This window comes from Lucilia sericata, unplaced genomic scaffold (assembly GCF_015586225.1).
Source record: "Lucilia sericata isolate MDLA Ls3-8-SP2 unplaced genomic scaffold, ASM1558622v1 Contig000564F_arrow, whole genome shotgun sequence".
Classification (NCBI taxonomy): Eukaryota; Metazoa; Arthropoda; class Insecta; order Diptera; family Calliphoridae; genus Lucilia; species Lucilia sericata.
The window spans coordinates 222,501-236,821 of NW_023994574.1; the positions used below are offsets into that span (position 1 = coordinate 222,501).

At 25.4% G+C, this 14,321-nt stretch overlaps 1 protein-coding gene across 1 annotated transcript in view; it reads left to right on the forward strand.

Moving 5' to 3' along the window:
• Window positions 1-2,884, forward strand: part of LOC119606251 (arginine-glutamic acid dipeptide repeats protein) — an 81,093-nt gene extending 78,209 nt beyond the window's left edge. Inside the window, 2 exon segments of the mRNA XM_037959683.1 lie at window positions 135-733; window positions 2,656-2,884. Coding sequence (XP_037815611.1) covers window positions 135-150 — 16 coding nt within the window. The 3' untranslated portion in view covers window positions 151-733; window positions 2,656-2,884.
• The last annotated feature ends 11,437 nt before the right edge of the window (window positions 2,885-14,321 follow it).

The following is a 14,321-nucleotide window of genomic DNA, read 5'->3' on the forward strand; positions in this document are numbered from 1 at the left end:
AATGGAATTAAAGAGTATCCAAACATGTTTTTTTAATGCAATAAAATTTTCCTTTGCTTTTTGCTCTAAAACCTTTAAAATCCTGTAAAATTTATTTATTTTTCCTTTTTTTATTTTCATTTATTTTTCAACAGACAAAGGCCCCGGTAAATGGACCCCTAAACGAAACTATTATTTTGTTGCTATCATCTACATCATAATATAAAACACACACACAACTTTTTGTCTTGATCATCATTGACTTAAAAAAACATCATACAATGCTTTCGTTTGTTTATAATTGTTTAAACTAATTATTTGTTTGTTAATAATCTTTTTTAAAAAAACAAAAACAAAAATATAAGATAATTTGTTATTTATTGTTATAAACTGTGTAAAAAAAAAAGCTGAAAAGTAAACCCCCTCCCCGTCTAAAAATTGGCATTTGTTTCAACAACAAACATAAAAACATTAACAATCGACAAGCACCCACCACAACAACAACAACAAAACGAAAAAATATTTCGTCATCATCATTAGCATCATCATCATCACCACCCACCACTATTTGCTTCATCATACAACATCATCCATAACCATTTTTATAAAAGTGACAAAAGAATTTTTGAAAAAAATCTTAAAAACTAGTTAAAAGAATTATACAATGTACAATCAATCATCATTATCATCAAGCAGAAGTATTTATCAGTATTTACAATTAGAAAATAACGCACAACAATTACTATTTTAAAAAGTTAGTACTATTTTTATTAAATATTATTTAAAATATATTTTATTATTATTAACAATTAGAGAAAACAATATTGTTTAAAAATGGAAAATTGGAAACCGAATCATTTCTAAATTGCTTAGAGTGATCTTTTTACTTTGAGGACAATTCGAAATTGTCACGTTCGGAAGTGATTCTGTGGAAGAAGACAATCGTTCTTAATAACGCTTCTAGAGGAACCAGGAGCGTTACTCTGTAACTCGATTCGAAAGCAAAAATTTTCGAATTTGTAAAAGAAAGCTTTTTCTTTCGAATCGATTTACGCAGTAACCCCCCCAGTTCTTTAATCCATGATTTTCGATCGGATTTGTCACTCTCGAAACTAGTACCAGGGAAGCTTTGGAGAACATATACAAATTCTTTAGAACAGTTCTAAAACTAGTTCTTTTTTCAGTATCATGTAGATGAAACTCGTTCATTCAAACAATTGTAGAAGAACTAGTTCTTTAATCAGTGATTTCCGATACAATTTGTCACCCTCGAAACTAGTACCAGGGAAGCTTTAGAGACAAATTATTTAGAACAGTTCTAAAACTAGTTCTTTTTCCAGCATCATGGAGATGAAACTCGTTCATTCAAACAGTTCTAGAGGAACCAGTTCTTTAATCAATGATTTTCGATAAAATTTGTCATCCTCGAAACTAGTACTAGGGAAACTTTAGAGAACATATACAAATTCTTTAGAACAGTTCTAAAACTAGCTCTTTTTCCAGCATCATGGAGATGAAACCTGTTCATTCAAACAGTTCTAGAGGAACCAGTTCTTTAATCAATGATTTTCGATCAAATTTGTCATCCTCGAAACTATTAATAGGTAGGAAAGCTTTAGAAGAACCAGTTCTTAAATGATTTTCGATTGTATTTGTTTGTCCCTCTAGAAACTAGTACTAGGGATGCTTTAGATATACATATACAAATCCTTTAGAACAGTTCTAGAACTAGTTCTTTTAAACGATTCAAAGAACCAGTTCTTTAATCAATGACTTTCAATCGAATTTGTCACTCTCAAAACTAGTACTAGAGAAGTTTCAGAGAATATATACAAATTCTTTAGAACAGCTCTAAAACTAGTTCTTTTATTAGCGATATGGAGACGACACCCGTTCTTTTAATTTGTTCTAGGCACCAGTTCTTTAATCCATGATTTTCGATCGAATTTGTCACTCTCGCAACTAATACAAGGGAAGCTTTAAAGAACATATACAAATTCTTTAGATAAGTTATAGAACTAGTTCTTTTTTCAGCATCAAGAAGATGACACTCGTTCATTCAAACAGTTCTACAAGAACTAGTTCTTTAATCAATGATTTTGTCACTCTCGAAACTGGTACTAGAGAAGTTTTAGAGAACGAGTTCTTTAGAGCAGTTCTATAACATATTCTTTACCCAGTGTTATGGAGACGACACTCGTTCTTAAATCTGTTCTAAGAACTAATTCTTTAATCAATGATTTTCAAACGAATTTGTTAGTCACTCTCAAAACTAGTACTAGGAAAGCTTTAGAGAACATTAACAAATTCTTTGGAACAGTTCTAGAACTAGTTCTTTTCACGTTCTTTGAAACGCTTCAAGGAACCAGTTCATTAATCCGTGATTTTCGATCAAATTTGAACTTTAGAACAGTTCTAAAACTAGTTTCTAACTCAGTGTTATAAAAACGACACACGCTCTTTAAAATGGTTCTAGTGAAAACTGTTCTTTAATCCCCAAAAAGATTTGATTTCGATAATTATTTCTCTTTATACAACTTATTTGTAAACCAAAAACCATTTTTAAACAAAATATTTTTTAAAAAAAAATTATTTTTAATTTAAGAAAACTAAACAAAATTTAAAAAAGTTTTACATAATTTTGAATATGTTTTTCTAAAAAATTTTTCATTGCAGAAATCAATTGCGTTGAACAACTATATACTAAACAATATGATGTTTTATGGTGGCTACATGAACTTTGGAGGATATCCCCATCAACAACACCGTGGTGATTTGAATTGATAAAAGTTTTCAAAATTTCAAACATGTTTTTTTTTTTTTAATTTAAATTAAACTTGGTTTGTTTTATAATAATTATAATTATTTTAGTTTTTTTTTTTTTTTGTAATGAAAAGAAAACTTAGCATAAAATGTAATATACTCTCTTACTAACCACACGCCCCCCTGCCCCTCTTCACGGTCTTTATATGCATATGTATATAGTATATAGAAGATTAAAGAAAACATACATATATATAGACAAACAAACTATTAACACTTTCTCATATATATAAATATATAAGCTATATAGATATGTAATACTATTATTATATTAAAAATACTATAATTATTTAGATCTACAGGCATACAATATGTATTTTTTTAAATTATAAAAAAAGAAAAACAAACTAATTAAATAACAAACAAAAAGAAAAAGAAATTTTGAAATGAAACCTTAAAAAAAGTTAAAAAAAAAACTTGTAATAAAAGAATAAGAATGACATTACTTGGCTGGCACTTGTCTTATTCGCAAAACAAACTTAAAAGTTACAAACCAGTTGCAAACACATAAGAATTTAAAACTTTTTTAACAAAAAAACAAAAACAAATAAAGAGCTAAGGATTTAAAAAAAGAAAAAGGTTTTTGAAGAATAAAAACGTTTTTTTAGAATAAAACCACAAATACTTAATATAGAAAAACAATTAAATATTTAATAATAAAAAAATTTCAAAAAATACAAAAAAATTTAACAACAACAAATATTAATTATAAGATTTATATACAAAAAAAACACACAACTTAATAATCATAATAATTAAAAAACAAAAAACTATATATTTTAATTTGTTGTAAAAAGTTTAATTTAATTATTAATTTTTATTGTTTATTTTTCTTGTATTTTATTATTATTTTTTTTTTTTTTGTTTTTTATTATAGATACTTTTTTATAGTATTATTTTTTTTATAATTAACACACACAGACACAATTAACCACAACATTTATGTAATAAATATTTATTAGTTTTTATTTTTTATTATTATTTGTAATATTTTTTTTTTTAGATTGGACAAGAAAAAAAAAAAAAAGAAAATAAATATGGTACAAAACACAAAAAAATAACAACCAACTAAATTAAACAAAAATTTATAAACAAAAAAAAAATTCATAAATTTTGCCCAAAATATTTATATCTAAAAAGTAAACCATATTAAATACGATATTATTTTATAGTTTTATCATTAGTAACAATAAAAATTATCATCAACAACAACAATGATTAAACTGTAGAACGATTCAAAAAAGTTCATAATATAAAACATACAATTTCGAATGAATTTGCCTTCGAAACGTGTTACAAAATATAATCCTTAATATTTTTAAAAAAAAATTTCAAACTTTAAAACAAAATGTTTAATAAAAAGCAGCAGAAATATGTATTTATTATATTGCAAGAACAAAATATAATTAGTTTTATAATGTAAAATAAATAAAATATAAATAAAACTTGTAAAACAAAAACAAACAAAACAAATTTACTGTAATTACTAAGACTCATTAAAAATTATATATTTAAAAAAACCGCGAGATTTTACTATTTGTATAAAAGCAAAAAAACTTGGTTTAAAATGTTTGCCGAATAAAATCTAAGTTTAGTTTGTTTTATAAACAATTTCCTAAAAAAAAGGGGTTAAAGCCGGAGCTAGAACAAAATTTTCGAATATAGATTTTATATAAAGAATATTTTTATGAATTAGAATTTGTTTAAAAAAAATAAAACTATTTCGAAAGCAAACAACCGACTTCTGATACTTTTATAGCAACCATATAACTGGAGAGGTCGACATTACTTCTAGAACTCGTTCTCTGAAACATTGTTGTGATTTTGATGTACTTCTAAGGAATTTGTAGAAACCTAAAGTTTCACACTACTTATACATAGGTATGTAACAACAGATATCGCTTTCGGCCTAGAGATTCGTATATTTTTGTGAAAAATCTTTTAGCTGAAGGTATTGGCGAAGGAATGTTATCAAAATATCACACAATTTTCGATATTAAACAGAACTTTTCATCAAAATATAATTGCGCTAATAATAATTCTTCAACAGTTTGCTTCCAATCTTATTAATTTCAAATAAAAATCATTGAAAAAACTAGTTCCCAGAACTGTTCTAAAGAAAGTATATAAAATTAGGTTCGAGAGTGACATATACTAACAAAAATCACTGATTAAAGATCTTGTTTCCAAATGCGTTCCATAGAATAAGTATCGATTCCATTTAGCTTAAGCAGAACCACTTCTAAAGGTGACATTTTCAAACAAAAAATTATAAATGTAAAAGCCAAAATAAAACGTAAACGAGCTATAATCATGCGTTAGAGAAACATTTGTTTTTGTGGGAATCATACTCAAATGAAATTAAAATGTTGTTCGAACAAGTTGTCACATCTACCAACAATAGTGTTCTTCGGTTTCATTTAATGTTGAACTTTGATCTCACTATTGCCGAAAGTAGAAAATCTTTCGGTTGATATAATATTCGCTTAATTGACAATCTTTGCTTGGGGTATAAATCGGGTCGTTACAGAACGAATAAAACCAATTGTAGTGGGAATGTCATCAATTGGATTTTAACATAATTAAAGGCGATTGATTACAATTGGATCATTTGGTAATGTCTTGAAACTTTCCCCTGCAGTAATAAGAATCTGAGATTTAACTTCTCTGTGATTAATTGGTTCAAGACTTTTTCCATGCTTTAATAGAATTGTTCTGTAGTAAGTGTATTGAATTAGGTCCGAGGGTGACAAATATTAAAGAAATTCACTGATTAAATAACTTGTTTCCGAAGCGTTTTATAGAATAAGTTTCGACTCCATATAGCTTATACAGAACCAGTTCAAAAAGGTGACATTTTGGAAAAATTTTCCTTCGAAATCATACTCAAGTGAAATTAAAATGTTGTTTAAAACAAGTTCAGAGACATCTACTGACCAATCGCTATAGTGTTTGGCTTGATTTAATGTTGAACTTTGACCCCACTACTGACGAAAGAAGAAAAATCTTTCGGTTGATACAATATTTGCTTAATTGACAATCTTTGCTCGGGTATAAATAGGGTCGTTTCGGTCGTTTGAAATGAAAATCAGTGATTAAACTCCCTGTGAATAATAAGAAAGAAGTTTTCTTCCCGTAGTGGGAACGTAATCTCTTAAAATGTTTTGAAATTTAATGAAAATAAGAGATTTTAGAAGTATCTTCTAAACAAATGACAGAAATAATATGAATTTCAAAGTTAGATGTTGCCCTTTAAACGGTCTAAGTCTAATTGCCCGAACGAGACGATTGCTGCTGTGTGATCATTATGGTCTGAGATTTCAGTTCTCTTCCTGGGGAATCTAACTGCGAATACACAGCTCCATAAAGTTCTATAAATGTTTGAATCTATTGTCTTGGATATGAAATAATGAAAACTAGACAGATAATTCCTTGTGGAATATAACGATTCTTATTAAGTTTGAAATTTTGTCAAGATATTGAATCATTTCAACAGTTTGAGTTTATAGATTCTCAAGATGGAGTCTGTTAAGATTCGCTGAACAATAAACACGGATGTTGAGAAAGGCACGGTTTATGTGCGAGATCAGTTAGCATTAAGGCTGTTTGTTGCTTTATTCAGATGTTAAATGATTTCAACAGAATGAGTTTATAGATTCTCAGGACGGAGTGTGAAGAGGTTGTCTGAATAATTAAAAAGGAACGGTTTATGTGCGAGTTGAATTGTCATTAATCTGTTGATTCATTCAGATATTGAATGATCTCAACAGAAAGAGTTTATAGATTCTCAGGACGGAGTTTGAAGAGATTGGTTGATTAGTTAAGAAGGGATGTTGAGAAAGGCACGGTTTATGTGGAAGATCAGTTAGTTAGCAATAAGCCTGTTGCTTTATTTAGTAATAGCATGTGTCAGAATGTTGCAATATTTGATTAAGTTTGAGTTTTATTTATAAAAGTTTGGGAAAAAAAATTTTCCTTTACAAAAGTGACTCCTTTAGGAAGTTTCATTAAAAACGTATCCTTTTAAAGTATAACTTTAAAACAAATTAATCACGAATTTTATTTAGCAACATTAAAAACTAACTTTATGAGTCAATGTATAAAAAAAGTTTTAAACCTTTTTTCAGAAATTTACTAAGCTAAAGGGATAGAATAATGAATTTTTTTGCTAAAACAGAATTTAAATTTTTTTTAAATTGGAAAAAAAAGACAAAAATCTTAAAAATTTGTTAATAAAACTTAAAAAAATCCTTCTCGGCCTAAAAGATTTTTTTTAACATATTTCTTTGTACAACTTGTTAAAATATGTTTTGTTTAGTTTAAAACGTAAAAATTCTATTATTATTACATTACAAACTAAAAACCGCCACAAACAACAAACAAATGCAAATGTAACTCCTCTCTAAACAAACATAGAACTTTACAACCTTAATTAAGGACTTTGCTAAAAAAAAACAATTTCAATTTAAATTAAAAAAACAAATGTAAGAAACGCACAAAGTCTATTAAATATAAAAAAGGGATTTTATTTTAATTAGAAAAAAAAACCAAGAAAACACATTTAACATGTAAAATAAAAATATTTGTAAATAAAAACAATAAAAAAATGTGAAATATAAACTAAATAGTTTTTTTTATGATTTATAAATTTCCCAGTGAAAAATGTTTAAATTTTAAATGTGATACAGAAAAGTAAAATAATATAAATAACTAAATATTAAATAACACTATAACTACTACCTATATATTTAACAATAACTTTTTTATTATTTATACAAAAATAAATCCCCAAATTAATTTGTTAAGTATTATTTTTCTTAAATTTCTGTAAAGTTCTATGGATTCATTTAAACAAAAAAAGAGTTAACTGTACAAGCCATAGTGTTCAATTAAATATTAAAATTCTAAATATTAATTTCATTTTATATGGTTTCTTTAAATTTTATAAATTTAATTAGCAGTACAAAATATTTGAACAAAAATTAATATGAAACGTTTAATTTTTTGCAATTTTTTTTATTCTAAATTTTAAAAATCTTTTAGAAATTCTTTCTTAAGAAAGTGTTCATAAGAAAAGTATCTTCTTCTTTTTGAGAGTTCTTTAGAAAGTATCTTCTTGAGACAATTTTCTTAAGAAAAGTGTATTCTCGAAATAGTTCTCTTTAGAAAAGTGTCATCTTAAGAAAATTTCCTTTAAAAACTGGTTCAAGAAGACAGTTTTCTTTAAAAGGTATCTTCTAGAGAGAGATTTCTTTAAAAAGTTTCTTTATGAGAGAGTTTTCTTTAGAAAGTGTCTTCTTGAGACAATTATCTTAAGAAAAGTGTCTTCTTAAGGAAATTTCCTTTAGAAAGTGTCTTCTTGGGAGAGTTTTCTTAAAAAAATTGTCTTGAGGCAGTGTTCTTCAAAAGTGTCTTCTTAAAACAGTTTTCTTTAGAAAAGTGACTTCTTGTGAAAGTTTTCTTTATAAAAGTATCTTCTTGGAAAAGATTTCTTTAGAAAAGTGTTTTTTAAAAAAAATTTTCATTAAAGACAGTCTCTTGAGACAGTTTTCTTTAAAAAGTCTCTTTTAGACACATTTTTCTTTAGAAAAGTGTCTTTTGAAGGAGTTTTCTTTACCAAGGTGATTTCTTGAGAGAATTTTCTTTGGAAGGTTTATTCTTAAGAAGACAATTTTATTTAGAAAGTCTCTATTTTCTTTAGAAAAGTGCCTTCTTAAGAAAAATTTCGTTAGCATTTTTAAGAAATTTTTCTTTAGAAAGGCAGTTTTCTTTAAAAAGTTTCTTTTTGAGAAAATTTCTTTAGAAAACTGTCTTCTAGAGGCAGTGTTCTTCAGAAAGTGTATTCTTGAGATAGTTTTCTTTAGGAAAGTGACTTCTTGTAAGAGTTTTCTTCATAAAAGTGACTTCTTGAGACTTGAATTCTTGAGGAAATGTTTCTTCTTAAGAACATTTTCATTAAAATGTTTCGCCTTGAGACAGTTTTCATTAAAGTCTCTTTTTGAGAGGTTTTTTTTTTGAGGGTGATTTCTTTAGAAATGTGTCTTCTTGAGACAATTTACTATCGTAAGTTTCTTCTTGTGAAAGTTTTCTTTAGAAAGTATCTTTTTGAAATAGTTTTCTTCATAAAATTGGCTTCTTGAGACACTCTTTAGAAACTCTTTTCCCTATATAGTTTTCTTTAGCAAGTTTCATCTTGAGTCAGTTTTTTTACAAAAGTGTCTTTTTAATACACTTTTCCTTAGAAAGTTTCTTCATAAGAGAGTTTTCTTTAAAACAAAGTGTCTTCTTGGGGGAGATTTCTTTAGAAAACTGTCTTGTTAAAAGATGTATCTTTAGAAAGTGTCTTCCAGGGACAGTTATTTTTATAAAAGTGTCTTCTTAAGAAAGCTTTCTTTAGATAAGTCTTCTTAAGAAAATTTTCTTTAGAATGTTTCTCATTGAGACAGTTTTCTTTAACAAGTGTCTTCTTGAGACAATTTTCTTTAGATAAGTGTTTTGAGAGAATTTTCTTTACAAAAGCATCTTCTTGAGACTATTTACTATAGAAATTGTCTTCTTGACAAAATTATTTAGAAAGTCTCTTTTCAAGACAGTTTTCTTTAGAAAAAAGTGTCTTCTTAAGAAAATTTCTTTTAGAAAGTTTTGTCTAGAGACAGTTTTCTTTAAAAGATCTATTCTTCAGTGGATTTTTTTTAGCAAAGTATCTTCTCCAGTTAGTATTCTTTACAAAAGTGTGTTCATAAGAGAATTTTCCTTCGAAAATGTTGTGAGTGTTTTCTTTACAAAAGTGTTTTCTTGTGAAAGGTTTCATTAGAAAAGTGTCTTATTGAGAGAGTTTTCTTTAGAAAAGTATCTTCTAGAGAAAGTTTTCTCTACCAAATTATGTTCTTGAGACAGTTTTCTTTAGAGAAGTAAATTTTTGAGACAGTTTTCTTTAGATAAGTGTCTTCTTGGGACAATTTACTTTAGAAAGTTTCTTCTTGAGACAGTTTTCTTTAAAATGTGATTTCTTGAGGGAATGTTCTTTGAAAAGTGACTTCTTGAGAGAATGTTCTTTGAAAACTGACTTCTTGTGGGAATGTGCTTTGAAAAGTGTTTTCTCTGTGACTGTTTCGTCAAGAAAAGTGTTTCTTAAGACAGTTTTCTATTGACATTTGTTTTCCCAAGACAATTTTATAAAGAAAACTTTTAAAAGAAATTCTAAAAGTAAATATCTTCTTGAGATATTTACTTTTAGAATTGTGTTCTTGTGACAGTTTCGTCAAGAAAAGTGTTTTCTTAAGACAGTTTTCTATTGACATTTGTTTTTCAAAGAGAATTTTATAAAGAAAACTTTTTAAATAAAAGACAGTTTCGACAGAAAAAAGTATTATAAAAACAGTTTTCTATAAAAATATATCTTTTAGTGAAAGTTTTCTTTAGAAAAGTTTCTTATTAACAGTATTTCCAATTGCAATTTTGAAAACTTTTAATTAAAAAGTTTCTTTCTAAAATTAAACGTTTCAAATAGGTGCAAATATTAAACAGTTTTTTCAAAAAAATAGCTGCTGCTTTCTTTAAATTTTATTTTGTTATTAAAAGACCTTTTTGTAAAACAAACAACATATAAACAAAATAAATAAATTACTTATATATTTTTATAGTAGAAAAATTAAATATTTAATAACAATAAAAACAAAAAAAGGAAATATAAAAGATTGCAACAACAATTTTAAAAGAATAAATAAGTTACAAACATGACAAGATATACTTAAACAAAAAAAAATAAAAAACAGATATGAAATAAAAATAAAACAATATATTTTTTTAATTACTCACAAATAAAAATAAAAATAAGAAAAAAAAAAGTAATTAATAATTTAAAAAGAAAGTGTAATTTATTTTAACATGAAAAAAAGAAGAAACAAAACATTTTAAACTTAACTGTATTATATAAAGCTTTTTGTGTATGTAATTAAATTAAAATAAAATAAAAAATATTAAATAATTTTTAGCTCTTTTAACTATAAGTATTTTTTAAATATTTAAGCATAAACTTAAATATATGTATAAGCATAAGTACATTAATTAATAATTAATATAATAAGAAAAATTTCAAAGAAAATTTAACAAACAAATGAAAAACACATTAAATTAATATTTAAGTAAAAAATCTAAAACAACTAAGAGTTTTTTTTTCATATTATTAAAATTATTTATAATAGAAAATCTATTTTAAACAAAAAAAAAACACACAAACAAATCTTTTACATTTAAAAACTAAAACCTATAAAAAAACACACAATTACACTTAAAAACAACTAAAACTAAAAAAAATTCTTTTACACTTTCTTCCCCCTTCAAAAAACACACAAACAAAAATTAATATAAATGTATTTAATGATAAAAAAGAAATATATATATTAAATTATTATTATTAATATTATTATATAAATATAGTATCAAATTAATACCTAAGAATTTAAATAAAACAAACAAAATAATATAAAAATTTATAATAAAATAATAAAACCCAATGTTTAACAATTAAAATTGAAATTATTATAAAAATAAAAGAAGAATAAACAGAAAAAATACATTAAATTTATAAAATCTAAATACACTTTATACATACATACAAAACATACATACGTATATATACACATACATACATATTATATTATATATATATACATACATATACATAGTTGAAGTAAAATGAAGAAGTATAATTTAAAACAGAAAAAAAAATCAAATATATATATTTAAAAATAAATTTAAAAACAAAAAAAATAACATTTAAACATGTGACTTTTCTGAAATTATCAGCAACTATTCATAGCAATAAAACTCAAAATTTATTTAAATATTATAAATGTTTCTTTAAAGTAGTTTTATTTGCAGAAATTATAGTTTTCTATAAAAAAGATGTTTTTTTAAACAGTTTTCTGTAGAGAAATGACTTCTTAAGTTTTAGTTTTCTGTAGAATAATCTATAGAATAGTATTACCACTATTCTCTATAGAAGATACTTCTCTCTCTCTTCTATACAAAAAAAGTGTCTTCTTAATAAAGATTTTTCTAAAGTGTGTCTTCTTAAGACAACTTTCTATAGAAAAAGTGCCTTCTTAAGTCAGCTTTCTATAGAAAAAGAGTCTTCTTAAGATAGTTTTGCATAGAAAAGTGTCTTCTTAAGATAGTATACAGTTTCATAGAGAAAAATGTCTTCTTCTAGTGTTTCAGTTTTCTCTATAAAAAAGTGTCTGCTTAAAACACTTAGAAAAAATATTTCTTAATACTGTTTTCTATAGAAAAAATTATTTATAAAAAGTGTTTTCTTGAGTCAGTTTTTATAAAACCATGTTTTCTTACAGTTTCCTATAGAAGAGTTTTCTTAATAAAGAATTCTAAATTAATGTTTCTGTACAAAATTGTCTTTTTATGAGAATTTTCTAGAGAAGTGTAACTTCTTAAGACAGTTTTCTATAGAATAGTGTCTTCTTACGACAGTTTTCTATATAAAAGTGTCTTCTTAAGACAGTTTTCCATAGAAAAGTGTCTTCTTAAGACAGTTTTCTATAGAAAAGTATCTTCTTAAGACAGTTTTCTATATAAAAGTGTCTTCTTAAGACAGTTTTCTATACAAAAGTGTCTTCTTAAGACAGTTTTCTATATAAAAGTGTGTTCTTATGACAGTTTTCTATAGAAAAGTGTCTTCTTAAGACAGTTTTCTATAGAAAAGTGTCTTCTTAAGACAGTTTTCTATATAAAAGTGTCTTCTTAAGACAGTTTTCTATAGAAAAGTGTCTTAAGACAGTTATCTATAAAAAAGTGTCTTCATAAGACAGTTATCTATAGAAAAGTGTCTTCTTAAGACAGTTTTCTATACAAAAGTGTCTTCTTAAGACAGTTTTCTATATAAAAGTGTGTTCTTATGACAGTTTTCTATAGAAAAGTGTCTTCTTAAGACAGTTTTCTATATAAAAGTGTCTTCTTTAGACAGTTTTCTATAGAAAAGTGTCTTAAGACAGTTATCTATAAAAAAGTGTCTTCATAAGACAGTTATCTATAGAAAAGTGTCTTCTTAAGACAGTTTTCTATATAAAAATGTCTTCTTAAGACAGTTTTTTATAGAAAAGTGTCTTCTTAAGAGAGTTTTCTATAGAAAAGTATCTTCTTAAGACAGTTTTCTATATAAAAGTTTTCTGTAGAAAAGTGTCTTCTTAAGACAGTTTTCCATAAAAAAGTGTCTTCTTAAGACAGTTTTCCATAGAAAAGTGTCTTCTTAAGACAGTTTTCTATAGAAAAATGTCTTCTTAAGACAGTTTTCTATAGAAAAGTGTCTTTTTAACACAGTTATCTAAAAAAGTGTCTTCTTAAGACAGTTATCTGTAGAAAAGTGTCTTCATAAGGCAGTTTTCTATAGGAAGGCGGCTTTCTTATTACAATTTCTTTATAGAGAAAAGTTTTCTAAAGGAAATTGTCTTGTCAATCTTATAAGAAAAGTGCCTTTTTAATACAGTTTTCTATACAAAAGTATCGTTATAAGACACTTCTCTAAAGGAAAATTACTTTTTAAAACAGTATTCTATAAAAAAATCTTCGTAAGATAGTTTTCCATCGAAAGGTATCCTCTACAGAAACATGTGTTCTTAAGATAGGTTTTCAAAAGAAAAATGTCCTTTTAACACAGCTCTTTAAAAAAAAGTGTCTTCTTAAAACATTTCTCTATAAAAACAAAAATTGTGTTATTATGACAATTCTCTAGAGAAATAATGAAACTTCTTTAAACTCTTTTCTATAGAAAATTGTCTTAAGATAGTTTTCTACAGAAAAGTGCCTTTTTAAAACAGTTCTCTATAGAAAAGAGTTCTTTAGACAGATGTCTATAAAAAAGTATCTTCTTAAGATGGAAAAGTGTCGTCTTAAGACAGTTTTCTATAGAAAAGTGTGTTCTTAAGACAGTTTGTTTTATAGAAGTGTCTTCTTAAAGCAGTTTTCTAAAAAAAGTTCTTTATAGAAAAGCGTATTCTTAAAACTGTTTTCTATACAAAATTCTCTTGTTATGAAAATTCTCAAGAGAAAAGTGACTTCTTTAAACTATTTTATATAGAAAATGTCTTTCTTCTTAAGATAGTTTTCTAAAAAGTGACGACATATAATATTTTTCTATAGAAAAGCCTTAAAACATAAGTTGTCTTTGTAATACAGTTTTCTATTAAGAGTTTGTTTCTTCTTGATAGAGTATCTATAGAAACGTTTTTTCCTAATACATTTTTCTATAGATGTGTGTGTCTTTTTAATAATGAATTCTATACAAAGGTGTCTTTTAATATATCATTGTACAAAAGTGTCGTTTTAAAACAGTTCTCGATAGAAAAGTGACTTCTTAAAACAGTTTTCTATAAAATGATTATTCGTAAGATAGACTTCTATCAAAAGGTGTCTTTTATAGAAATACGTTGTTTTTTAAACAGTTTTCATATAAATTTGTCTTGCTAAAATTATTGTCTATTAAAACGTATTTTTTAATAAAGTTT